At 44.0% G+C, this 26,470-nt stretch overlaps 2 protein-coding genes and 1 pseudogene across 2 annotated transcripts; all 3 read left to right on the top strand.

The window, feature by feature from the left end:
* Positions 1 to 193: 193 nt before the first annotated feature.
* LOC120667970 (GTP-binding protein SAR1A-like) lies at positions 194 to 2,674 on the top strand. Its single transcript, XM_039947939.1, has 3 exons — positions 194 to 290; positions 490 to 674; positions 2,114 to 2,674. Exons 1-3 carry the CDS (start codon positions 194 to 196, stop codon positions 2,432 to 2,434), a joined length of 603 nt encoding a protein of 200 aa, XP_039803873.1. The 3' UTR covers positions 2,435 to 2,674.
* Positions 2,675 to 4,686: 2,012 nt separating this feature from the next.
* Positions 4,687 to 10,034, top strand: LOC120666468. The gene is made up of 2 exons (XM_039946321.1): positions 4,687 to 4,833; positions 8,336 to 10,034. Exon 2 carries the CDS (start codon positions 8,448 to 8,450, stop codon positions 9,687 to 9,689), a length of 1,242 nt encoding a protein of 413 aa, XP_039802255.1. The 5' UTR covers positions 4,687 to 4,833; positions 8,336 to 8,447; the 3' UTR covers positions 9,690 to 10,034.
* Positions 10,035 to 15,757: 5,723 nt separating this feature from the next.
* On the top strand, positions 15,758 to 16,331 carry LOC120663633 (annotated as a pseudogene).
* The last annotated feature ends 10,139 nt before the right edge of the window (positions 16,332 to 26,470 follow it).

The following is a 26,470-nucleotide window of genomic DNA, read 5'->3' as shown; positions in this document are numbered from 1 at the left end:
TTCGCCGACTCTTCGTATAAATTCCCCCCAACCCTTCCAAACCGTACTGCCCCTCCGCCCCACTCGTCCCGCTGCGCCGCACGCCCTCCTCCCGCTTCCGCCGCCCCCTCCTCTCCCTGCCGCCTGCCACTCCTCTCTCAGATCCGCCGCCGCCACTCCTCTCCTCTCCCTCCCCTCCCTTCTCTCCCGTGCGATGGCGAGCAGCCAGTGCAGCGGCGAGCCGGCCTCCGTCGGCCCTCTCCCTCACCTCACGCGGCTCCTCTCCTCCCCCCTCTGCTCGCCCCTCACCGGTGATTGACCGGTGAGGAGGGGCGGCGGGGCGAGGAGCGGCGGCCGCGGCCTCCTCCTCATCCTCAGATCCGGCGACGGAGGCGAGCGGCGGCCGGCCTCCTCCTCCCAGCGACGGCGCAACTGGTTGGGTCTTGCTGAAGAATTGTATGTCATGAAGTAAGCAGATAGCAAAGAAGAATTATATGCAGTTTATATTTTAACACTTTTATGCTGAGGAAGTTTGTATTGGGGATCTGTGTTCCTTCTGCCAGAGATTGGTTCAGCATCAGCCTACGCAATATCCAACTTCTGAAGAGCTGAGTATCGGAAAGATCAAGTTTAAGGCATTTGATTTGGGAGGACATCGGATCGCTCGCCGTGTGTGGAAGGATTACTATGCCAAGGTCCTACCTTTGTCTTCATTCTTTTGTTTTGTTTTTCTTCATGATTACTGCCATAATGTGTTCTTCTCCTGTGGGTGTGATGTTTGGAGATCTCAGCATTTTTCCATTTTGTACTTCTTTAGCTCGTTTCTGAAATTGACAAGTACTGGTAGCTGTGTGTCTTCTCTAGCCATAAATGTTTTAGTTGATGTCATTATCAGAGGCATTGGAATATGTTGGACGTTACTTTTGGTTCCACTTGCAAGACCTGTTGTGTATTACCAAATTTTCATCAAGTTGGTCAGTGGAGCTTAGCGCATAGGGCTGTAAGTAGCCGATTGCCCACCACTATATGCTATGCCACCTTGGTGCAGCCATCTAATATATCGATACATATATATAGATATGAACTTTTGGAGATTGGAAATCTGCGATGGTCTTTAGACACCATGATCTTTGAATTGTGTTAGTCTGGACTTCTGGTTTTCTTTGTTTTTCTTTGTCCAAGCATATACCTTCTTGCAACTTACACCCTTTTCTTCTCATCTGTATGCCTTTTTTAGTTTTCTATTGTTCTATGAGGTGGAGTTGGCTTAGTGGATTGGTGGATATTCTTCTGTAATATTAGAAATGCTTTATAAAGTACTGTATGCCAATATAGAAAAACATTTGAACTAGTGTCTGGAGTTCCCTGGAATTTGGTAGGAAATATCTATTTTTTTCTTGCTCTAGGTAAAGAGGCAGATGATTTTAAAGGTTTCATGGTGGAAGGAGGTATAGATAGGGATCCAATCACAGGATGAATGAGGTTCAGAGAGAGTCACAAATAAGAAACTGCAAATTAACTAAAAGCCTGCAAACCAAAAATTAAGGTGTGAATTCGTGACTGAAGATGACAGATTTAGGTATGCGAGGCAACTAGGAGTGCCTGACAGAAATGAATTAAATGCATCTTCCCTTGTTAGATGCATCTTCATAGGGAGAGGACTTCACAGTTACACCATTACCAAATTCTTTATGTTACAAGGTACGATTGCTAGTACTTATTATCTTGTGAGAAAACAAATTTGTTTCCTCCACTTCAAATATGTCAGGCTTTGAATGTCAAAATTCAACCTTAGAAGGTCCAGGGTATTAACATGGTGTTTGGGTTTGGGAAATTGTTCCATAAATAGAGCTTTATTAGGTCCTAACTTTATATGTGGCAGTACTTCTTTGGTTTGAAGCATGCAATGGTTTCACAACTGGTTTTCAGTTTTCTAGATAGGAATGTTGTCATCTTACCAAAATCATGCAATGGTCCTGTGACTGATGGAAAATGTTATCGTGATCAATTCCAGTATAGCTACTTCTATTATTCCTAATTTACCTGGTTATCATGAACGCTGGTAGACCAGGACATGTGCTCTTTCAAGTTTCAACATCTGTTTGCTGAACCTTCCCCTTTTCAATCTGAACAGGTGGATGCAGTGGTGTACCTTGTGGATGCCTACGACAAGGAGCGGTTTGCTGAATCAAAGAAGGAGCTTGACGCCCTCCTCTCGGATGATTCTCTGGCCACCGTACCCTTCCTGATCCTGGGCAACAAGATCGACATCCCTTATGCTGCGTCGGAGGAGGAGCTCCGCTACCACATGGGGCTGAGTAACTTCACCACTGGCAAGGGCAACGTTAACTTGGGTGAGTCCAACGTCCGCCCCCTGGAGGTGTTCATGTGCAGCATCGTCAGCAAGATGGGGTATGGCGAGGGGTTCAAGTGGGTGTCACAGTACATCAAGTAGAGTTTGCTAGCTACAGTGATACTCATGTTTCTACCTTAGCTTACCACACAAAAGAGATAGGAAGCTAGCTTACCTTGGTCATGGACAAGTGGTGGTTCATGGTGGCAGTACAGATGTGGTCATATGGAAGTAGTGTAAAGTCTGGGATCTTGCCAGATTTTCCTTCAATTACAGTGTGATCTTGGAAGAGGAGCTTACTTTAAACTTGAAGAATGGTGGGGCTCTTCATTTCTTACTGTCTACTTTTGCTCTCTCAATTTTTTGGTAGGGCGATTCATCAGGGACTAACTGTTGGGTGCAATGCATCATGCCGTACCCTGTCCATTTCAGTTTCAGAAACTTGATCTCTGCAACTCTGATAAGCAATGTCTAGGCTTGGTAAGGGTCTAGCAGGGGACTAAAAGCATTATACACCAAGTCACTAATTGATGCCCGGATAAAAACGAAATAAGCATGGCGTTCGTCATTTGTGGTCACTCCTCCAGGTCAGATTAATTATTGCTTTGACCTTCTAGTAGCCTTCAGTCTCCATGGCCGCCTTCAAATTCCCGGGCCGAGCCAAGAACTCCATGCACGCGGCCTTGAGGTCTCTGCAACATGTTTTTTTAACCAGAAACCTTCCTGCTTTTATAGAAAGCAAATTGCAAAGTTGCGTACCAAACTCTCGCTTCGGACTCCAGCTTACAGTGAAAGCACAAAAGAAACAGGGGATTACCCAAGCATGGAAATCACAGACCAAAACTAGAAGAAAAAAACCGTCACATGAAGGAATCCGGAGCCTCTCGCTGTCCAGTCGCTGCCACCAAGTCCCGAACCCAATCACCCATCAGACGCTTTGATTGTCTTCATCATCTTGCGGCCCTCCACATCTCTGCTGCAGCACGTCAATTGTAAGTAACACATTAACTGGAGAAATAGGGATTTTCTTTTTGAATGCAATTTTATTGCTGTTGGTCCATAAGTCCCGCATGGAGAAAAAAAAATCAACTTTTAGTCAGCTTTCAGTGAGCTTACCACGCTGGTGGTTTAACAAAGATAACAGTGATTTGGACCTCAGTAAACCAATTAATAAGTTTGGAGATCCAGATATGCATTTTAGAAGTTTAGGAATCCAGATGACACACACTGCTAAGTTCAGAGACCGACGGTACATTTTACTCAGTAAAAGAAAGTAGGAGAGAAACAAAGCAGCAGTTAATCTTTCTCACGCACGCGACCGAGGAGTATTCTAGATCACTATTCAGGTGGAGTTATTTTGCTGCACGTACACGGCCAACGTACCAGGAGGTTATTCAAGGGGATTCGGTACTTCGTTTCCGCATATCTACATGATTCATCATTTTCTCTCTTCCGCAAAATACTAACACATGCAACTGATTAAGCATCTCCAAAAGTTTGCCATATTCTACTTGATAAATCTTGTGATTTGCTAACTCTCAAAACTATTTATCAAGTAAAAAACAGTTCGATCTCCAATAGTTTGCTATTTCGGACTTGGCAAAATGAAAAAAAAGACAATAGACATCATGCAAGCAGGGAGAAGACTTTATTTTCGTGGTCAGTATGCAGCATGCAAGCAGGGAGAGGATTTACCAAGCCCTTTCCTAAGTTGCCATATATGGGTGGTGAGGGAGGGTTTTTGCCAAGTTGCCATATTTTGCCAAGTCATTTGCCAAACAGTTAGAGGGGTGTTTTATGTATTTTTGCCAAAAATTAAGGATGACAACTCCATTTACCAAACTATTGGAGATGCTCGTACAATGAATTTGTAAAATAATACTTATTACTGCCTCATCTTTGTCTTTAACTCTTGACAGGGTGTGTGCTGTTGTTCCCACCACAGACAAATTTTGTCAGGTACATCTTAACTGAGCATCAGTTCTTTGCTTTTTACCTGAATGCCTAGATAGCTGCTTCCTCTCACCATTGCATCTTTCAATCATAAATAATTCCATTGCGATCGACAATGCAAAAGCCAGTGTTGCATAGATGTCACTCTTGGAATAAACTAATATTCATTTCGTTCGGTCTAACCCAAGCAAGGACTTGTGTGTGTATGAAAGTTGTCAAATGCATGTCCATCCTGAAAGGCCTACATATGCTTTCCATGCCTTAGATCGTTCGGTCTAACCCAAGCAAGGAATTGAGTATGTATGAAAGTTGCCAAATGCACGTCCATCCTGAAAGGCCTACATGCTTTCCATGCCTTTTATATATAGCACTTACTACATCCTCGTGAACTACAAATTTTGTCAAAGTTGAAGCCATCCGCATGACCTCAATCTCAAAATAAAACAAACTCAAGTAGTAGACACCTGTCGATCTGTCGCAAAAATGAGGGCGTTAAGAAGTGCTGCTGGTGATGACGTGGTTAGCGACTTACGTCTGGATCATCGCTGGTAATACTATCAATCTATTTCATTAATAATTTTCCCGTGTTGGTTGAAAGTGTGAATTCAGCTAACATATGTGAATAATGTGCTGATTCTGTACATGCTGCAATTTTATATCACTACATGTAGCCTACCCATCTTATTAGTTTACTTCTACCATGCAAACATGTTAACGTAATGTCTCCTACGGTTTGATTTGTTAGTCTTTGAGCTCCCTATTACATAGAGAAGAAGGAATTAGAGTTAGTTCTTAAGTTTTTGGCATATTAACTTAATCCCCAATGGCGGCGCGCGCGCGCACACACACGGGGGTAATACTATACATTAGGTGTAGCTTTTATTCGACACCCAGCAGTCAAATTACTGACCGAAATGATCAGAAATTACTGAACCGAGTTACTAAATTACTGAAACATAGTCAGTAAAATGGTGTTTAGTAATCGCGTGCAGCGGTTATTACTGAAAATTTGTTTAGTAATTAGTTGGGTATAGCTACACCTAGGGTGTAGAATCGCACATGTATGCATTCTCTCTGTGTGTAGTGTTTTGATATAATGCATCTAGGTGCATTTTTTTTATAGAGAATGCACTCATCCTTCCAGTCGCAACTGGATTGTGTCCAGTTGCAACCGGGTCGGTCTGAGTTGTAATTGGGTCGATTTGAGTAGTTGCAACTAGGTCTGTCTAAGTTGGAACTAGTTCACGTCCAGCTGCAACTGGTTCATGCCCAGTTGCAATCAGTTCTGTCTAGTTGCAATTGGTCATTCTCCATGTTGCCATCGATGTAGTATCTCGATTGCAATTGCAGGGTGGGTGCATTTTGTACAGAGAATGCACCTTATTGCATTAGCCTTGTCGTATATAAAGTTAATAAGGATGTATATAAAAGCCTTGTCATATATAAAGTTAATAAGGACGTATATAAAGTTAATAAGGACATATATGGGAAAGCCGAACTTGTTATAATTTTTTTTTGAAACGAATCGGCAGGAGAGAACTTGTTATAATTTTTGGATTATAGAGGAAAAACTAGCAAGTGTATCCCGTCGTAGCTCTAGAATAATGAAAGAAAACAATTCGTTAGTACTTTCTAAATTCTATAGTGTTAATCAGGTTTGCAGACCATGTACAAGAGCTATGGAATGAATGGGAGATGCAAGTGTTGGTGCTGGTCAGCTTTTCTCTGCAAGTGTTCCTCCTCTTGTTCTCGGGCATTAGGAAGCGAATAACCTCCAAAGTCCTCAGCATACTCCTATGGCTAGCCTATCTGTCGGCTGACTCCCTTGCCGTCTTCGTCCTTGGCCGTCTAACACTCAAAATCAATGGCGGCCTGCGCCACTGTAACATCCAGCCTTGCGGACAGTCCGCTTGGGACTGCGAACGGTCCGCGACGGCTCTGTTTCAACCACTCCGAGACCGAGGTTCGTCAGTCGCTGCCACGTGCCGACCGTCGAGCTCGTCCCCGGCCACCCCAGTACACCGCATTGATGGCGTACAACTCCCCTCCACCCACCCGCACCCACTCTTCCTCTCTCTCTCTCAGTTCACTCCCCCTCTCCCTCCCGACGCCATGGACGGAGCTTGAGCTCCTCCCGTTCGCCAGCTAATTTCGTGAGCTCCCCTCCATGGATTTCAAATCCACCGCACCCAAAGCTCAACCACCTCCCTAGCTCCCTCCTCAACCCCTCCAACCATAGCCACAACCCCCACCTCGCCGGGAATCCCGGATTCCCCGGCTGCCAGTTCAAGTTTCGCCCAAACTCGATCTCACTGTGGAACTCTATCGCCCGGCCACCATTTCCTTCGTCCAAGGGCTCAAATCGACTGTAAGTGAGCCACTTATGCTCGTGCTCCCCTCGTTCCTCCACGTTCACATTGTTTCCACGCACGTTCTCGACAAAGTCGTTTGACTACCACGGGCCGCACGTCGCCGACTAGGTTAGGTTTGATCTCCTCGCGTGCATCACCCATGCTCGTGTGCGTCTCGTCCAGTAGATGGTGTAGTGCTAGCCTCGGCGTCGGTCGGGCCACCATCGGCGGGAACGGCGCGCCGCGCTGCCGCGCCGGCATCACTGGTGGCGGCGCACGGTGTCAAAAGATATGAACTGCGGACGGTCCGCCTAGGAGGGCCGGACAGTGTGCAGGTCAGGTTAGAAGTTGTCTAGAGACGTTGTTGTCTCTGATGGTTTCGCAGAATTTAAATGCGGACGGTCCGCTATTGGAGAGCGGACAGTCCGCCGTAGAGTTCGAGATTTGTCTAGAGACGATGTTGTCTCTGGTGGTTTTGCAGAATTGAACTGCGAACGGTCCGCTAATGGAGAGCGGACGGTCCGCCGTTGAAGCTCGAAATTTGTCCAGAGACGGTGTTGTCTCTAGTGGGTTTCGTAGGGTTGAACTGCGGACGGTCTGCTAATGGAGAGCGGACAGTCCGTCGTAGAATCTGGAGTTTTGTCCAGAGACGTTGTCGTCTCTGTTGGATTGGCAGAGTTGGACTGCGGATGGTCCGCTAATGGGGAGCGGACAGTCCGCAGTATAGATTTGAAATTTGTCTAGAGTAGTAGTTGGTTCTGGGGGGATTGCAGAAGTGTGTTGCGGACAGTCCGCTACTGAGGCGTGGACAGTCCACCAGTCACTATAGAAATTCTCCAGAGACGTTGGAGGTTCTGGTGGGTCTGCGTAGTTGAACTGCGGACGGTCCGCCATTTGGTTGCGGACAGTCCGCAGGACATTTCATTTTGGGTATAGTGATTATATAGTTTGAGTTGTACTCAATCATTTCATATGCATTCGTGTAGCATCCGCAGCTGAGAGCGCCGTATATGAGGTGATTGCGGCACCGCAGGAGTAGCCGGAGCAAGCCCAGGAGGAGAGGCGTGAGAACCCGGCCCAAGGCCCGTCTGACCCTAGTTCTGAGCAACAACCACAAGGCAAGCCCCGGTGCATAACCCCTATTTCAAATTATGCAACATTAATTATAGATATATGTATTTCTTGTGCATTAGAGTATAGGAGTTGAATGGAACCTTAGAGGCATAACCCTTAGGTACCATGAGTTTCTATACTAGTATTTGTCAGACGATAGACGTGCTATGCTAAATTGGGTTTGGTAGAAGTCGAGTAATTTTTTGTTACTCGCGAGATATAGGATATTTTTTTTATGTTTCCATATATGAGTTACTCATCTTGGGATGAAAGTCTTGGAATGAAAGAAATAATAGGATCTGGGACCGGGCGGGAGAGGTGTAGTTCCGCCTGTGTCGGTTAAGGACCGAGCCATTGTTGGCCCTGCTGATCATGTTTGAACTGTACTAACCGCATGCCGGGAGTAGGAGGTAGTCGAAACCGGTAAGCCTAGTACTGCCTTACTTCGAAAGTACATGACTCCTTCCCACCCCTTAGTGCGAGTCGAGTAGTCGCGGAGAATCAGGAAGCATGTATTTATTTTTGATGGTCTCTCGTTGAGTTTCTACATGGCCTTCCTGATGGATATGACACGGTTGAAATACAGGTATTCATTAGAAGGGCTCCTGTCCAAGGAATACTGAGTCCAAGTTTGCTACAAGCTCACTGAGATCCAGCTCTCGATTGCCTATGAGTTTCTCTACACCAAGCTTGGAGTAATGCATTTCAAGGGGGGACTACTGAATGGTTGGCTCTCCAAGCTTGTTACATTGGGGTGCACCTTTGCAGCCCTCGTTCTGTTTGCTTGGGATGATCTAAAGGGCAGTCTTCTTCCAAACTACAAGAGAGCCGATATTATTGTGTCTTACATACTCCTTGGTGGAGCTGCCATCCTGGAGGTACTCTCTGTTTCCATTTCCATCTCACCATTCAGTGCATATTACACGACAGATGGTGAAATAAAGAAGAACATATACAAGAAAAGATACAGTGATGTGATGTTCAGCATTATCAGGTATGTCCATCCAGAGAGCAAGCCAGAATGGTCAGAAAAGCTGGCACAATACAGCCTTATTGGTGAGTGTATACGATGGAAGCAAGAAGATGCTGCTGGTGGTGCTAGTTTCATGGCCATATGTCAGGTGGAGCCCAGGAAAACGACAGCACATGTTGATGTCTCTCATGAGCTGAAGAAGCTCGTCCTAGACAGACTGTTACAGGTTGTAAGCACAACACATCCGAATGATCCAGATTATTCAGATGATGTGTGGGACATGAGCAATTTCACTGGCCAATGGGCAAAGCTGGAGATCCGGAGCAAAATGCAATCGTCGTCAGAAGCTGCAGCTCGTCTGCAGGAGCTGATCAGCAACACCACTAAGCATTCTGAAAGTTTCATGTTCTCCGTCCTCACCTGGCATATAGTGACGGAGATATGCTTCTTCAAACAACATAGCAACAGTGACGACGACGGCGGCAGCAGCAGCAGCGGCAGCTCTGCTCCTCCATCCTGCAGATGCAGAGACCCAAGCAGACAACTGTCTAGGTACGTCATGTACCTTTGTGAAAAGCATGGCATATTGTCTGGCAATGATGGGCACGTTTCTTGCAAATTGATTAAGGATGTCATTATGGAGTGTCTGCTAGACTATGAAGGAGCCCTGGATGACGAGCGTTCTGTTGTCATGCGTATAGCTGACATGATACATGTCGGGGGACCGGGGCTAAGGGGCACCAGGGTTGTGAATGAGGTATTAAGCCCTACGGACCAACTTGTCAAGGAGCTGCTTATGATCCAAGATGCAAATGATCGATGGGATATCATCATGAATGTGTGGATGGAGATGCTTTGCTACATGGCATTACACTCGGAGCATGGGTTCCACACTACGCATCTAAGCAAAGGAGGCGAGTTCTTAACTCATGTCAAGCTTCTAATATTGAACATTTTTGGCCACTGATCGTGGCAGATACGTAACAGAGCCTAAGCTAGTCATTTTGCAGTTTCTTTTTGTGAATTATTGTTTTTTTTCTTTTGAAGTTTCACGTGCACTGCTGTTACAAAATAATACCGGCTTGCTGCTGCTTATAGTATTGTGTGCCCGGCCTCCTCCTGAGCCCAACCCGCTCTGTATGAATACTAGATATGCTGGGGCGCGCCACAAGCTTCCTCTATGCGGCGGCCGAGGAGATCCGATCCTTATGGTCTTCGCCATGGGACTGTCCTACACTCGCTTATAGTTACTTCCACATGTATATTTCATGATGTATGATGTATTTGATCTAACAAAAAGTATGTATGTGAAGTATGTGATTATACTAGACAATATATGATGGTATATCCATTGAGTATGTGACTATGCATGGAGTATATTGACATACTTATTTTTAATATATAGTAGTAATATATAATCATAATATATTAAAAAATAGGAATGCTTTTGAAATCTTTCGTATATGTCTCTTTAAAGTATCTTAGAATTAATATATGAACATACTCAAAGTAATAAATGAATATGTAGACATATGCATGATGACATATTGATGGTGAGAGTAGCTACACGCAGGGGGCGGAGACAGGGGGGCGGGCAGGGGCATGGCCCCCCATGATCCCCAAATTTACACTACAAATTTAAATTTTGATTAAATTTTTATATAAATTTGTATGGTTGGCCCCCCTAACAATGAAAAAATCACCATCCTGGCTCCGCCCTTGGCTACACGCGAGTGTAGAAAAAACTCATTCTTCACCCCATGTCGATTGGTTTGTGATAATCGCCCTCAATGTGCTTTGCCTTGTCACTCCATAATCTCTAACGCTACATCTGCGCCGGGCCATGACTCGTGAGGGCACGATGCAGAAGGCTCGGTGTGCTAGCGCGCGTCGCTCCGCGCGCAACTACCCATCCAGAGCATCAGCCATTCCGCAGTAGCGGCATATATTGATATATATTGCGCTTCTCGCATCTAAGTACATGTCACGAACTGTGTCCACGTAGGTCTCACAAAAGTGTAACTAATTAGAGAAATTTTACAAAGATTGGAAAAAATAGGAGCCGTCCATCTGATAAAATCTTACGATGGTGAATATATGAAGTAACTAGGATAAAGTATCTAGTACCTCCAAAATGTTGGACCGAATACTAATTTAATTTAGTTTTTATAAATACTTTCCATAGATCAACGACTAGAAAAAAATTCAAGATAAAGTATCTAAAAGTAGTCATTGGTACTTTACAATCATCGTAATTATATAAGATTGGGGATGCTATCCGGAAACTATATATGCTTTCGATTCGATCGAACCTAGCTACATACTCTTCTTGTTATTATTTTCAACTTCATAGACGTACTATATTTATTGTGGAGATTTGGGTGTACACTAGCTCCTACCGCTCAGGTTTGAACCCTATTCAGCTCCTAGGTTGATCGATTTGTTTTATTATTATAATTGTTGTCACACCATACTAATTATAATTCTCTGGTCGTCTGTCTCTATAAGAGCTAGTTTGGCAGCTCGTAGCTGACTAGCCCTCGGAAAAATTGGTCTACGGGAATTAATTTGGACTTGGAAATCCCCCTCCACCGGAGGGCAGCGTAGCCCCCCGCTCCCGGTCGCTGTTTGGAGGCAAGTGTGTTTATGACACAGGGATTAATTTGGTTATGACACGGGGCAGTCCTGTGGGGGCAACTGTGCCACCACCATGCATGCTCTTTCCTTTTTTAAAAAATACAAACCAAGAATACATGATATATATTAGTAATTCTAAGTTAATAGCATCAGTTTTTTACATGAGCAGGCCATCACTATATTCATGAGCAGTACATTTTGGATGATATGCTGATAAACAAGAAAAATCTATCACCAAGTCATCAGGCCATCACATACATGATATTTTCTAAAAATTTAGACAAATCAATCTGGTTGGTAGAACAACGCTGAGCTAATGCAAGAGACATAAAAGAATAGTATTCTGTGTGTTACAAATTTAGAAGCCAGCTAAAATATTATACACTCTGATAATGATAGACATAGATACAAAGCTAATCGAGTCCCTCAAGAAGCCTCTGGTTGGTAGACATATGCAATTAGATCAATAATAATGTAGTCACTGCTGAAAAATGGTCTAGAGAAGTGATCAAGTAAAGCTTGCAAGTTATATATATCTGACCATGTTAAAGAACAGGAAAGTCAAAGGAAGCATATATAGTTTTAGAGCTCTTTTACAATGATTGTAAAGTACCAACGGGTACTTTCAAGTACTTTTACCTTGAATTTTTTTCTAGTCGTTGATCTATGGAAAATATTTATAAAAATTAAATTAAATTAGTATTCGGTCCCACTTTTTGGTACTTGGTCCTACATTTGGAAGTACCAATTACTTTGTCCTAGGTGCTTCCTACCTTCACCACCGTAGGATTTTATCAGATGGATGGCTCCTATTTTTTTTAAATCATTGTAAAATTTCTCATAGTTTTAATCTAGAAACTGCAAAGGTCAGCAACTCAAGTAAATATGGGTAAGTAATTCTTGTTAACAAACCACTCAAGTAAGTGTGCCCCTTATTCCCAAAATCTGCATGCACGGTACTTCTATCTTTGAGTTTCAGAGCCCATGCAATAACAGGTACTGGTTTTTGACTTGCACAGACAATGAGCAACTAGTAGTTCATGTGTTAAAAATGAATGCAGTCATAAATTTTTATGGATAATGGAGCATTGTAAAAAATGCTTGAATGAAAACCGACACCCATATGCGTGGAGGCACATTCTGTGCATAAATAGACCAACAGTGAATGAAGCAGGCTCCTCTTTACTAAGATATGATCTCCTACTTCCGGTAGTTTTACGAGCTGAACTACCAACTCACAGCAATTCATTGTCAAAAATTGAGGACCAATTCACAGCAATAAAACACTACCAATTCCATATTCATTTGTGCTTTCAGACCTACAACTAGCAAAACAGCAAGCATCACAAAAGATTACAAGCCGAACTGCATATATCAGTTTAACGGGGCCATGAATGGAATGCTCACTTGCTTTGCCGTGTGTTATATTTTTGCCATGTGTGCACACGACAAAAAAGTTTTTTGCCGTGTGCTAGATAGAAAGCACGCGACAAATAGCCAGATTCTGATAGTGAACTAGCAATCAGGAGAGAGTACAAACCCTAGATACGCCGATCTACAACGGGGACATGGAAGATCAGCAAGCAATGAAAGGAGGAAACTCATGAGCAAGTATGAATACAAGCTATGGATGAGCCGGCCGAGGTGGAGGTCCTGATGTAGATCGCCGCGGCAGCATCTCGACGGGAAAGTGGTGGGGCTCCATGGAGTTGGGGAAGAGGCGGAGCAGCAGAGACACCGGGATGGAGATGAAGTGGTGGCGCTCGACGGAGTGGGGGCACCGGAGGCGGGACGACAGCGCTGGGCGGAAGAGGGGCGGCGGTGCGGCATCTTTCTTACCTTGCAACGAATCGCCTGCGAGGCCGCTCGGCTCAGGAATTCTCGTCCGTACCCTCGAGGTGGGGAGGAACCACCCCGTGGAAATCATAGGGTTCGGGTTGACCTCCCCCGCCCGATGGGCTCCCAAATTGCCAAATGATTTAGCCCGGGGCTTATTTCCGCGTGGGCTTCCAGCCCCTGGAAAATGACAGGTTCCCAGTGGGATTCTGGGCGTCCAAACCAGCCCTAAAAGTGTTGGGAATATGCCCTAGAGGCAATCATATTTCCTTGTATTCATGATTAATAAAGTGTACCTTGAATATTCATGGATGACAACTTGTATTGATGCTTATGTGAAGTATTTGTGAAACTCTATACTTGTATGAATATTCTAAAATGTTCCTAGTCGGAGTTCATGTGAGGACACACATGAATATTAGACTAGCACATGTATTAGTTGATTGACTACGTTTCACAAATTATGGACATGGGGGTGTCAAACTAATAATGTGGGCTCATGTGAGACATGAGACTGAACTGACCCAACACGAGATGATGATTTCTCATTACATAATATGTACGCTGTGTCATAAGACCTGAGATCGTCGTATGTACTCAAGATGTGAACCGACTTACTTAGGAGCCATCAAACGCTGCACCGTAACAGGGTAGTCATAAAGGTGGCTTTCGGGTCTGTCAAGAAGCATGCTGTGAGACATAGTCGGTCAAGATGGGATTTGCCCCTCTACAAGAGAGAGATATCTCTGGGCCCCTCGAGTGATTCGGATCAGGAAATGCATGGCCATGCTGGGGTTAAGAGTTAACCAAGTATTCCGAATCACAGGATCAAGAAAGAGTGGTCGGCTTCAAGCAAGACCAAATATCGTAAGGCAAAGGGAACAACATATATAAGATTGTCAGGGCTCGACAGATATGATTCGCACGTGCTTAGGAGTTGACACGTCTTGCTAGAGACCGCTATCAACTATTGGCCAGTAGGAGTACTGGGCCATATCTATTCACGCGTGAGCCCATAGGGTCACACACTTAAGGGCCAGAAGCCTAATGAGGACGAGATCTAAATTAGACTGGGCTTAGATGCACTAATGGACTTCAGTTGGCCCATTAGGGGATGCCTAAGGTGGGGCCCATGGAAGCCCACCTAAGGGCCACCCAAAGGGGCTATAAATACAAGGGTGGGGGTGGGGGGTACTGGTCACGTGAACAGTACCACCGCCGCTACAGTAACCCTAGCCGCCCCTCCTCTCTGCTTCGCTTCCACGTGCATCTAGCCCTAGTTCGTTCTCGCGGATCTAGCAATCCGGAGTGTGAAGCTTCTTCCCGTATGTGTGGCCTTCGTGGAGGTGCTGCGCTTGCTGCACAAGGACGAGCCGTTCGTGAGGAGGTTCACGCAACTGCACTGCCGGCTTCTATCTGCACTACACCAACACGCTACAGAAGTTTCGCAACCACGCGTCTAATGGTAATCCCGTGATCTATAACTGCAGTAATCCTGGTTTATGCGGTAGAAAAATTTTGTTTTTGCTACCCCATATTCCTACAAAAAGAACTACATTGCTAAGTCAATGTAATAATATATGAGTGACATTCAGTGGAATTGTCGCTAGTTATGATCCATCAAAAGGTACCATTACATGATCGAGGTATATCGAAACCATAGTATGGATTGTGATACTTAGTACGGAAAATTGGCAAATTTAAATGGTACATGGGTACATGGCATGGAAAACATAGTTTAGCCATAGAAGTATGAAAATGGATGGACTTTAAATAGTAACGAATTTATAATATTCCTCTAATAATGGTTATGATGTCATCTAACTCCAATGATTTTGTACTTATTAATTAGAATCTACTTGCTTGGCAAATGGGTGAAATAAAACTGTCAAAATTCTTAGGAATAAGACCATCTTAAAAGGCTTTTGAGAGTTCAAATCAAAAAATTTATGTGGTATACAATGTTTTGGTTGATGGACTATATACAATGTTTTTTTTACAAAAATTAAGATCGAGGTGTTGGGAGAGTTCAAATCAAAATCAACCAAAATAGCTATTTCCAAGTATTTTTGTAAATCAAAATAAGCCAAGTCTCTGAAAAAAGGACAACATAATTTGATCAATGAGTAAAACACATCTGTCCCTATCCGTAGATGGACTGATCATTGAATGGCTGGGCAACGCAGCATTAAATATCAGTGGGACCTGCGTCCATCCCATGGTGCGCTGGCACCCTCCTAGCCGGCTGCCGGCTGGGACTATTGTCCTTGCTCTAATGGCAGATGATTGAGGCGGGATGCCGGAAAAAAAAGGAGAGAGAAGCCTTTGCAACACATACATGTAAAAACACTGGTGTTATTGGCCTGGTATTAATACAAGAAATATGTAAAAACATTAGTTCAAGAAGTGATCATTAATATGTAAAAACATTATGTAAAAAACCACCATCGTGTGCCCGCTTCATTATTGATCACCTAACATTATTGATCACCTAACAATAATATTTATAGTCGAAGAAGATGCCATGAACGCAGCAGCTCCATTCTGTTCCGTCCCCCAAACTCATCGTAACCTCGCCGCGCAACCCAATGGCCGGCGTCTCCAAGGCAGACGCGGCGGTGGCGCTCTTCTCGCTGGTCATCGCCGTGACGGCGCCACTGATCGACTCCCAAGTCGTCCTCCCGCGGCACCTCTACCCGGCGCCGCTGGTGAGTCTTCCAGTGGTTCGTCGACGAGTTTGACCACTACCTCCTCACCGGCCGGCCGCCGTTCCTGCGCGGCTTCGTCTGGCTCGCCCTCACCTTCCTCTGGCCGGTCTGCATCGCCAACCTTTACGGTATCCTCGTGCGCCGCCGCTGGGTCGCCGCCGCCACCACCCTTATGGCCGGCATCACCATGCTTACATACTTGGTAACCATAGACCTCCCTCTCCTGTATTCTTCTTCCTCGCATACTGATTCTTAGCGTTGACTGGACGTGGTAATAAACAAGGTGAAATTTCGTCACTTAGTTTAGGCATGTTTAGATCTTTACCCGTAAATCCGTAAACACAAAAAAAAGTCACATCGAATATTAGGACACATGCATGGAGTACTAAATAAAGTCTATTTACAAAACTTTTTGTATGGATGAGCTGTAAATTGCGAGACGAATCTAATGAGCCTACCTAATCTATGATTTACAACAGTGATGCTACAGTAACCATCCACTAATTATGGATTAATCATAGTTTAATTAGCATCATTAGATTCGTCTTGCGATTTACAATCCATCTATGCAAAAAGTTTTGTAAATAGACTTCATTTAGTACTTCAAATTAGGAAAATTCCAACACAAAATTTTTACATGTAAAGAACTAAACACGGCCTTAGACCCCAAAAGTTTGCACCAAAACATGTTTGGACACATGCATGAAGTATTAAATAAAATCTATTTACAAAACTTTTTGTACGGATATGTTGTAAATTGTGAGATGATTCCAATGAATCTACTTAATCCATGATTTGCAATAGTAATGTTACAATAACCATCTGCTAATTATAGATTAATTATGAATTAATTAGGTGGCTTTTGGGCCCGGCAGCCTTTGGGCCCGGGACAATAGGTGGCTTTTGTCCCAGGTCCAACGGCTAGCCGGGCCAGCGGGGGGGGGGGACAGGGGCCTTTTGTCCCGGTTGGAGACACCAACCGGGACAAAATGGGGGCCTTTTGTCCCGGTTGGTGTCTCCAACCGGGACAAAAGGCCCGCGTACCCTTTTGTCCCGGTTGGAACCACCAATCGGGACAAAAGGCCCCTATTTTGTCCCGGTTGGTGTCTCCAACCGGGACAAAAGACCTTGGCCCCCCTTATCCCCTTCCCTCTCCCCCCGCCCGAGCCATTCAGCTCACTTGTTTCTTGCTGTTCTCGGCTCGGGAGAGAGGAGTTCTTGCTCATTTCTTCACCACATTTGTGAAGATCTTTGATTCCCCGTCCATCCATCGGCGCTAAAGGTTTGGGGCTTGTTTTTCTCTTCTTCCTTGGCTTGTATAGCTCATTTCATGCTTTAGAAATAGAGAAAATATGTAGCTAGCTCATTTCTTGGACATTTAGCTAGATTTGCATATGTAGGGTGTGATTTTCTTTTAGATTTAGATGAGTATGTGGATAGTAGAAATTTTTAGAATGAGTGTAGACACTTCATGTGATGTACTTGTATACATGACCATATTGTGGATAGTTGATTTTTGTATTCATGAATGAATTAATGAAATGAGTATATTAGAATTTTTTGTATTATGAATGGATTATTCTGATACTCTAGTGATGTAATTATTCAGGCTCACATTGAAACCATCTAGAAGCTAAAAAAAATCTTTATTTCGAAACAAGTATACGTCGTTAATCTCCATCCAACGGTGATGACACTACCTTTCGGGAATACACGATGCGCTATAAGCACGTCGCGAATCGGTTGGTTGCATCACCAGCACTTCCGATTGATAAGAAGACAGTATTTGACGCAGTCAGCATGGCCGTTGTTGTACTGAGAGCATATCAACGAGCATGCTACCTGTGCCAAGTGATGTGCATATTAATCGTAAATGTTGGTGCTGCGACTGGCCGATTGGTGACATCCTTGTACCGCACCGTGTCCCCCCGAAAGGCAGTGTCATCACCGCAGGGTTGAGGTTACTGACATATACATTTTCAGAAATAAAGGTTTATTTTTCTTCTAGAGGGTTTCTGGATATTGAAAAGAGTGTACACCTGGAACTGAAGGGTGTCAAAGTAATTAGAAGTTATAGAGAATTCTTTCAATTAATTAGAGATTTCTTGAGGATTAATGATACATTTCATCTTTTTTATATGATTTCATTGTTATTTGCAAGAGTTATTAATCTGATCATTGTAATTGTAATAGTAAATAATTTTTGCATTGTAATGGTAAGAATTTATAATTTTGTGGAAAATAAAGGTATTTTTCAGTAAAATATGGCTTCAGCAGCTGGAGAGAGTGGCGCCGGTGGGGGTGATCATTGTCCTTCTGGAGAGAAGGGCACAACTCGAGTAGGTCGTCGGTCCAAAAAACCTAGTGCTTTTCATAGGGCAGCGCTCTGTTATTTGGAAAAAGAATATAGAGAATGCATGGCAAGGGGCGAGGAACCTCCGTTTGATCTTGAGGATTTATTGCGGCGTTACGGTTCGTCACCACCAAACTCGGAGGTTTCAGCTCCGCCATCTTCTTCTGCGCCAGCAAGAAATCCGTTAGAGCATTCTGCGTTCCAACGCAAGGACAGTTGAAAACCTATGTTTGACGACAATACTTAAGTCCTGCCAGCTATACTCTTAGCAAGGAATAGAAAGAAACCATGTTTGACTGCTTGAGCAGTATAAAGGTTCCATCTGGATACTCATCCAATATAAAAGGAATCTTAAATATGGCAGAGAAGAAATTTATTACAAATCTCAAGTCCCATGACTGCCATGTGCTTATGACCGAACTTCTTCCGGTTGTGCTGCGGGGGATTCTGCCTGATAACGTCCGGTTAACCATCGTGAAGATATGTGCCTTCCTCAATGTAGTTTCTCAGAAGATAATTGACCCGGAGAATTTGATACAGCTGCAAAATGATGTGGTGCAATGTCTTGTTGGCTTTGAGCTGATATTTCCACCATCTTTCTTCAACATCATGACACATCTTCTAGTGCACCTTGTCAAAGAGATTGATATCCTTGGACCAGTATTTCTACACAACAAGTTCCCATTCGAAAGGTTCATGAGGGTACTCAAGAAATGTGTTCGTAATAGAGCTCGTCCAGAAGGAAGCATCGCCAGTGCCTACGGAACTGAGGAGGTCATTGACTTTTGTGTTGACTTTATTGATGACCTTAAACCGATTGGAGTCCCTAAATCGCGATATGAGGGGAGACTAACTGGAAAGGGTACATTAGGAAAGAAATCTTATGTATGCACAGATGATTTCTTATTCAAGAAATCGCATTATACGGTTCTTCAACAATCATCCTTGGTTGACTCATATATCGAGGAACACAAGAAAATTCTGCTCTCCAATTTCCCGGAAAAGTCTGAGGCATGGATTACACGTGAGCACATGAACACTTTCTGCAGCTGGTTGCGGAAGCATCTAATGCATAACATGGATATAAGTGAACAACTGTTCTTATTGGCTAGGGGACCATCTTGGAATATCTTAACATACCAAGGGTACGAGATAAATGGAAACACATTTTATACGATAGCCCAAGATAAAAAAGAGCACCAACCAAAACAGCGGTGTTCGTATGGATGCCACGGACAATAATGGAAAAAAAGACACATATTACGGCTACATTGAAGAGATATGGGAGCTGGATTACGGTCCCAATTTCAAGGTGCCTCTATTTCGTTGCCAATGGGTTAAGCTATCTGGAGGAGGGGTAACAAAAGATGAGTATGGGATGACAATAGTTGATCTCAACAATCTTGGGTATAGAGACGAGCCATTTGTCCTAGCCCAGGATGTCGCTCAGGTTTTCTACATTAAGGACATGTCCAGCAAGCCAAAGAAGGGGATAAACAAGCAAAAAGATGAGCCTAAGCGACACATAGTTCTATCAGGAAAGAGAAACATCGTTGGAGTGGAGGACAAGACAGACTTGTCAGAAGAATATGATAATTTTGTTGCCATTCCACCTTTCGAAATAAATGCTGATCCATGCATCATGCTAGCCAATGATGATGCTCCATACTTGCGCCGTGATCATAATCAAGGGATATTTGTGAAGAGAAAGTCTGTTATCGCTAATCCTTCATGTACTTGAATCATTTTATATTATTGTATAAAAACATAATCGTAATTCGAATACTTTTATTATATATGTACTATACAATTATACTTTATGTGTTATATATATATTATTTTATATATTTTTCACTTAATTACCAGACTCAATTATAATTTTCATTCAATAATGGATTACTCAACTAATTTTATTTATTTCATGAAATTACATTCACATTAACACACTATACTCTCTCACTAACACACACAATCTCACTAACACAAACTATCTGTCAAACTCACACACTACTCATTAATATCATGAAATTGCTTAATTTTATCTAAAATTCACTTTTTAAACGTTAATATCGTGATAGAATCCACTTTCTGTCGAAAAGCAACAGTTTGAAAAAATTTGTTCACTTAATATATTTTTGCATGGTCAAAATAACAAATATGATTTCAAAAAAATTAGATATTTCATTGACCCAATCATTTGAATGAAAATTAATTATTTTTGTTGCGTGTATCAAGTTTATATAGAGATAAGAAATTTTGTTCCATAATTTTTGGAATCATAATTTTATTAACTGAATTAACAAATGAAAGCCAATTTTAAAAGAGAAGTAAAAAAAAACAAAAACAAACATAAGATTAGGCGGGAACGAGGGAAAACGGTCTCCTTTTGTCCCGGGTGGTAGATCCACCCGGGACTAAAGGTGGGCCGCGGGCTGGGAATTTTCCCGGCCTGCCAAAAATACCTTTTGTCCCATATATTTCTTCCCCTCCCCCCTTTTCCAACACTTAGCCTTCTCTACGCCATCGATCCTCCTCGCCGCCGTCGTCCTGATCTGCGCCGCGCCGCCGTCGTCTCGCCCATCGCCCCCGAGCGCCGCCCGAGCTCCGCCGCCTCCACGCCCCGGCCGCCTTGGACGACGACCCCGCCAGGCCACTCACCGGTAAGCCGCGGCCGGCCGAGCTGTTCGCCGCCGCACGCTGCGCGTCCTGCTCGCGCCGCCCCCCCCGCCACGCTAGCGCGAGCACCTGAGCCGCACGCCCGTACTGGTGCTCGCACCGCTTCGCGCCGCCGCTGCCTGGCCCCACCGCTGCTGGGACAGCCGTGCCGCGCCTCCCCTGCTTTGCGCCATCGCCGTCCAACCCGCCGCCTCGGCGCGCGCGGGCCCCGCCGGGCCGCCGCCAGCCAGCCGCCGCGCGGACCGCCACCGGCCAGCCGCCGCCGCGGGTCCCTTCTCCCTTGCGCCTGGCGCGCCACCGCCGCTGCGGTGTGCGTGGCTGGGCGGGGAAGACGCCCCTCCCACTGACCAGCGGGGCCCGCTAGTCAGTGGAGGGAGTAGGGGGATTTTTCTTTATTTGTTGATTGATTTCGGCTGAAGTTTGTAAAATCCGTATAAAATCAAAGAAAAATGGGAAAAATATGAAATAAATTTTGTTAGATTTGTTAGAGTAAGATCTATGGAGGAAAAATATCCATGATGGCGAAATGACCTCTTTACCCCTGCAAAAATTTGCAGAGAACTCCTAACGTCCGTCATCCCGGCCCGGACCCCGCCACGCGAACCCAACGTCCCCGAGCGCCACCGACCTCGCGTCCAGAGCCCCGCGTCCTCCGGCTCGCCCCGCCTTCGCCTGTGTGCGCCATCGCCATACGTGCGCATAATTTTTACCGGAGCCTATAAACAACTAGAGTGAAATCATAATTTGTTGTTTAGAGTGAAATCATAATTTGTTGTGTAAATAAAGGTATATTTACAAATTTTTAAATGTATGAATGTGTATGTATGTATGTATGTATGTATGTGCAAAGTGAGTTTAAATTTCTTTTAAATATTTCATGTATATTTCTTGAATTACTTAGAGAATATTTCTTGACTTCATCCATCGATCGTTACTTAGTGAAAAAACCGTCTAGAATATTTCATATATAGATGATTTCAAGTTTATTTCTTGAATTACTTAGAGAATATTACTCGACCTCGTCCATCGATCGGTACTTAGTGAAATTATCGATAGAATATTTCTTTTATATTTCTTGAATTTTTTAAGGGTTTTAGTTGTATTCATATTTTAGTTACGATGGACCCGCGACACACAGACGCGGAAGACGAACAGTTCCTGTTGAATATGATTGGCGAAGGTCAAGGAGATGTCGCTGAACAAGCTGATGATGGTAGCAATACCGACATATATTTGAATATGTCCGGTGATGGAATTGATGCACCATCTACTCAGGATGACGCTGCTGCTGAACAAAGTGCTAATGTACATATCACAACTATACTTATTTGTAGTGACAATCATATTTTCATCTGAATCTATATGAATACTATGAATGTTTTTTTATAGCCGTCTAGATCATCGTCGCAGCAGAAAAAGACGAAGCGAGGCACAACAAAAAAACTGGAAGGGCGGTTCATTATAACGGAAGTTGGTCCTGATGGCGAACCGATCGCTCCAGAAGCTGCCGCCAAAAAATTCATAAGACAATCCGGATGTATTGTCAGGGATCACATCCCGATCAGCTTCAGGCTCTGGAAAGCTTCCAATCCAAGCGAAGAACGGGATGCGGTACCCGAAAGAGAAAAAGAATGGTGCTGGCGGGAGCTTAAGAAAAACTTCACGGTTCCAGCTGAATCCGAAGAGATATGCAAGCGCTGGACCCTGAGTAAGATGGCCGAACAGCTGCGATCATTCAAGAAAATTTCGACGAAGAAATATATCAAGACCGGGACCACACCCGTATTTACCGGCGAGTTCGAAAAGCTCAGGGGTCACTGGGATGCATTTGTGGAATACAAGTCTTCAGAGCTTGGGCTTCAGAAGGTGCAGAAGGCCAAAGACAACGCCTCGAAGAAAGTGTACCATCACACTCTAAGCCAAGGAGGCTACAAGCTTGCAGTACCCAAATGGGAGAAGATGGAGCAGGATCTGCTTGACAGAGGCATCCAACCTGCGACCATGAACTGGCCTGAAAGGTCAAGGACCTGGTTTTATGGTCACGGGGGAAGCTTGGACCCATTGACTGGTGACTGTATCTATGGGCCAAACATCTAGCGAGCAGCCCAGAGACTACAGGAGGCCATACAAGCAGCGGCCGAGGGAACATTCCAGCCGGATAGAGAGAGGGACGAGCTGACTTACGCCCTTGGGAATCCAGAGCATCCGGGCCGCACAAGAGGCAAAGGCGTGGTTCCGTGGAAGTATGGGTTCAGGGATTACATTAATTCATATAGAAGCCGGCAAAGAAGAAAGAATGATGAGCGGGAGCACTTGCGAAGGCTAGAGGAACGGCTCATGTCACACGATCAAAGACTGGAGGAAGAGGTTCAACGCCAAGTGGCCGTAGCAATGAGCCAGTAACAGCAAGCGCAAACGGTGCCTCTAGAGCCTAATGTCGCAGCCGATCACCTGTCTCAACGGAAAAGCAGCTGCGCTTCCACAGACGTCGCCGTCGCCGAGCCAACGGGGATCCAGGCCACAGTTGAAGCGTCGGCCCCGCAGCGATTTCCAGTGGATGAGATCACCCAGCGGACACCTTGTGACCTGCAGACTGCCGTTAAGAACTTAATGTTCACTGTTGCGTATGGTACCGCCATGCCAACACAACCAGGCGATGTGTACCACGGGCAGCAAATTCCTCCTAGATACACAAGAGTTGGCGTGGAGCAGGTGTGCCAGGGTTGGGAGACGCTCGAGCTTGATATTCCTGGAGGCGATGGGGAGAGGACACTAGCAGAAGCCATTCATGGCTACATCCTATGGGATAAGCGCTACATTGTCCTAAAGTCGGATGATCAAACACCAAGACCGGCATCTCAGCATGCCTCTCCAAGACCGGCATCTCCGCAAAACTCCCCAAGGGCAGCACTGTCTCGGCAAGGTTCACCGGCACATTCTCCATCACCATCATCTCATGCGCCGATGAATACTCAAGCGTCACCGTCGCCTCCATGGTCACCCCCTCTGCCGCCGGCAAAGAAGCAGAAATGGCCGCCGGCAAAGAAGGTAGCTGCACCGGCTAAGGAGCCTCCAAAGAAGAAGGAAAAGGAGAAGAAAACCAAGGAGGCTCCTATTAAACCCAGGGACATGAGCCTTGAAGAATGCGATCGGATAACTCAAGAAAGAGTTAAAGAGCACTTCAAGCCGAAGCCGAAGCCGGAGCCCGAGAAAGTGATAAATCCGATAGATTTGAAATTTTTTAAGGGAATGTGCGAAGCAAATAAGAGAAAATTCATTCCGAGAGACCCCCCTTCAGACTACGAACGCACAATTATCAAAACTACTGAGAAAAAGAAGAGACAATCAAAGTCGTCGTCGTCCGACATTCCACAGCTCAGAGCCCAAAAGAAACAATCAATAGAGCCTCTCGTAGTCGGACAGACGACGCAAGAATAAGACTTTGTTGCATTTTTGAAAGAATCAAACCTGACGGCGGCTCAGATTGCAGGGGGAGAAGATATTCCAAAGGCCGATGTGGTCGTCAAATGGACGTTTGAGATCGGTAAAACTCTTGTACCCCCCGAAGTAGTGTCTGTGCTTCCAACGCAAATGTATAAGCTGCACCAGCACTACATGCTGCGATGGCCGATTGCATCTTCATGCAGGGCACAAAGATTAAAGATGACGATTTCTTACGGGGGAGGCCATTATATGGATAAACTGGGAAGAAATTTACCAACTATTCCATCAGGAGGCCCTCGACATCTCTATGGTCGGCTTGTGGGTTCTGTAAGTATTTTACTCTCCTTACGTATTGTTTTGCATGATCTCAATATACTGATCTCTTGATTTATTCGGTATCATGTAGAATGGAGATACATACTTACAGAAGAAAGGGATACTCTTATCTCGGCTTCATCGACCCAATTACTTGTAATTGGAGGCTTCTACGTGACAATTTCGATGGGATGTTCCAAAACTTGTTCAAGTACATAAGCGTTCATCACAACAAGCAAATGATATTGTTTCCTTACAACTTGCGTGAGTGATTCCTTCCGTCTAACTCTTTCTATTCTGTAATCGAATTGTTTAAACCTTAACTACCAAGAACTGCCTCCGTATAATCATGCAGTGAACACTTTGTCCTAATTGTCATAATTCCCGAGAAGAGCCTACTCGTGGTTATGGACTCATTGAGGAGACCTCCAGAACAATACAAAAATCTTCTTAACATGATGAAAAAGTAATTCTACCACTACTCCGTCGATGACCGATAATTTGAATCACTTTGTTACTTGACTATAATTATTCTAATCATGCACAGGATTTGGAAAGAATTCGCTAAAAATCATCCAGGCAAATTTGACAAGGAATTGAAGATCAAGACAGATTTTCCGGTACGCACTTGGATGATTCGTTGCACGATTCATTAGTTTTATTATATATTCATGTAAATACCTGATAATTTCTTCTCTCTTAAAGTGTATGAGGCAGAAACCAAGCACTGTACTGTGCGCATACTATGTATGCGAGAACATCCGTGGTCTGGTAGGTCCTCCAAAGGGCTGGGCAGATTGGGAGGAGGAAGTAAGTAAAAAACTTGTTAATATTTGAACTCGTATTTTAATTAGTCGAAATTAATTATCCCCTTTTTCCATAGGTCGGAGAGATGTGCGATAAACTCATACCGGAGGAAAAGATTATGGCGATTCAAGAACAATTCTCCGGATTTATTGTTGAGCAAGTCCTCGATCCAAAAGACGAATTCTACTATGATGGAATATCTAATATTGACAATCACAGCAAATATGACAATATACGCGTATATATGTAATTAAGAACGAATATACCTATGTAAATATATATATGTGTGTCTATGTATTAAATTTCTATTTATGAGTATGTATGTATTAAATTTCCAAAAGGCGAATTCTACTATGTAATTAAGAACGAATATACCTATGTAATTAAGAACGAATATACCTATGCAAATATGATGGAGTATGTATTATATATATAAGCACTCTAATAATATATATGTGTATATATATATTTATATAATATTGGTCCTAGACATTTTCATATGTAAAGGAATTCACATGTATAGATATGTGTATACATATATATATAAGTGAATTAATTTATATATGAAAACTATCTAGGACAAATATTATATAAGTAACTATATATATGTATATATTAGTGGAGATCATACACACTGAATTCCAATACATAAGTTTAATTGAAATGCAAAAGTATAATTGAAATAGAAAAAAAATTGAGAAAAGGAAAACATGACAAAAGGGTGTGCCAGCCACGTGGGCGCTGGCATCACCTTTTGTCCCGGTTGGTGTTACTAACCGGGACAAAATGTCCTCTTTTGTCCCGGTTGCTAGATCCGGGACAAAATGACACCCCCTTTTGTCCCGGACTGGCGTTCCCGGTTGGGAAACCGGGACAACAGGGGTTTCTCAACCGGGACAAATCAACATTTTTGTAGTAGTGTATCTCTGTACTGTGTTTGGACGTGATGGTTTTCGTTTTAAGGCTTATGGT

Source organism: Panicum virgatum, chromosome 3N (genome assembly GCF_016808335.1).
Source record: "Panicum virgatum strain AP13 chromosome 3N, P.virgatum_v5, whole genome shotgun sequence".
Lineage (NCBI taxonomy): Eukaryota > Viridiplantae > Streptophyta > Magnoliopsida > Poales > Poaceae > Panicum > Panicum virgatum.
This window is presented reverse-complemented; position numbering and strand designations above follow the sequence as displayed.

Bases quoted from the DNA above. Each gene is read 5' to 3' on its own strand.
- LOC120666468 (XM_039946321.1), top strand. From the start codon at position 8,448: ATGCATTTCAAGGGGGGACTACTGAATGGTTGGCTCTCCAAGCTTGTT.
- LOC120667970 (XM_039947939.1), top strand. From the start codon at position 194: ATGGCGAGCAGCCAGTGCAGCGGCGAGCCGGCCTCCGTCGGCCCTCTC. The intron at 291-489 runs GTGATTGACCGG...AGTTTATATTTT, and splicing joins CCTCTGCTCGCCCCTCACCG to AACACTTTTATGCTGAGGAA. The intron at 675-2,113 runs GTCCTACCTTTG...CAATCTGAACAG, and splicing joins GGAAGGATTACTATGCCAAG to GTGGATGCAGTGGTGTACCT.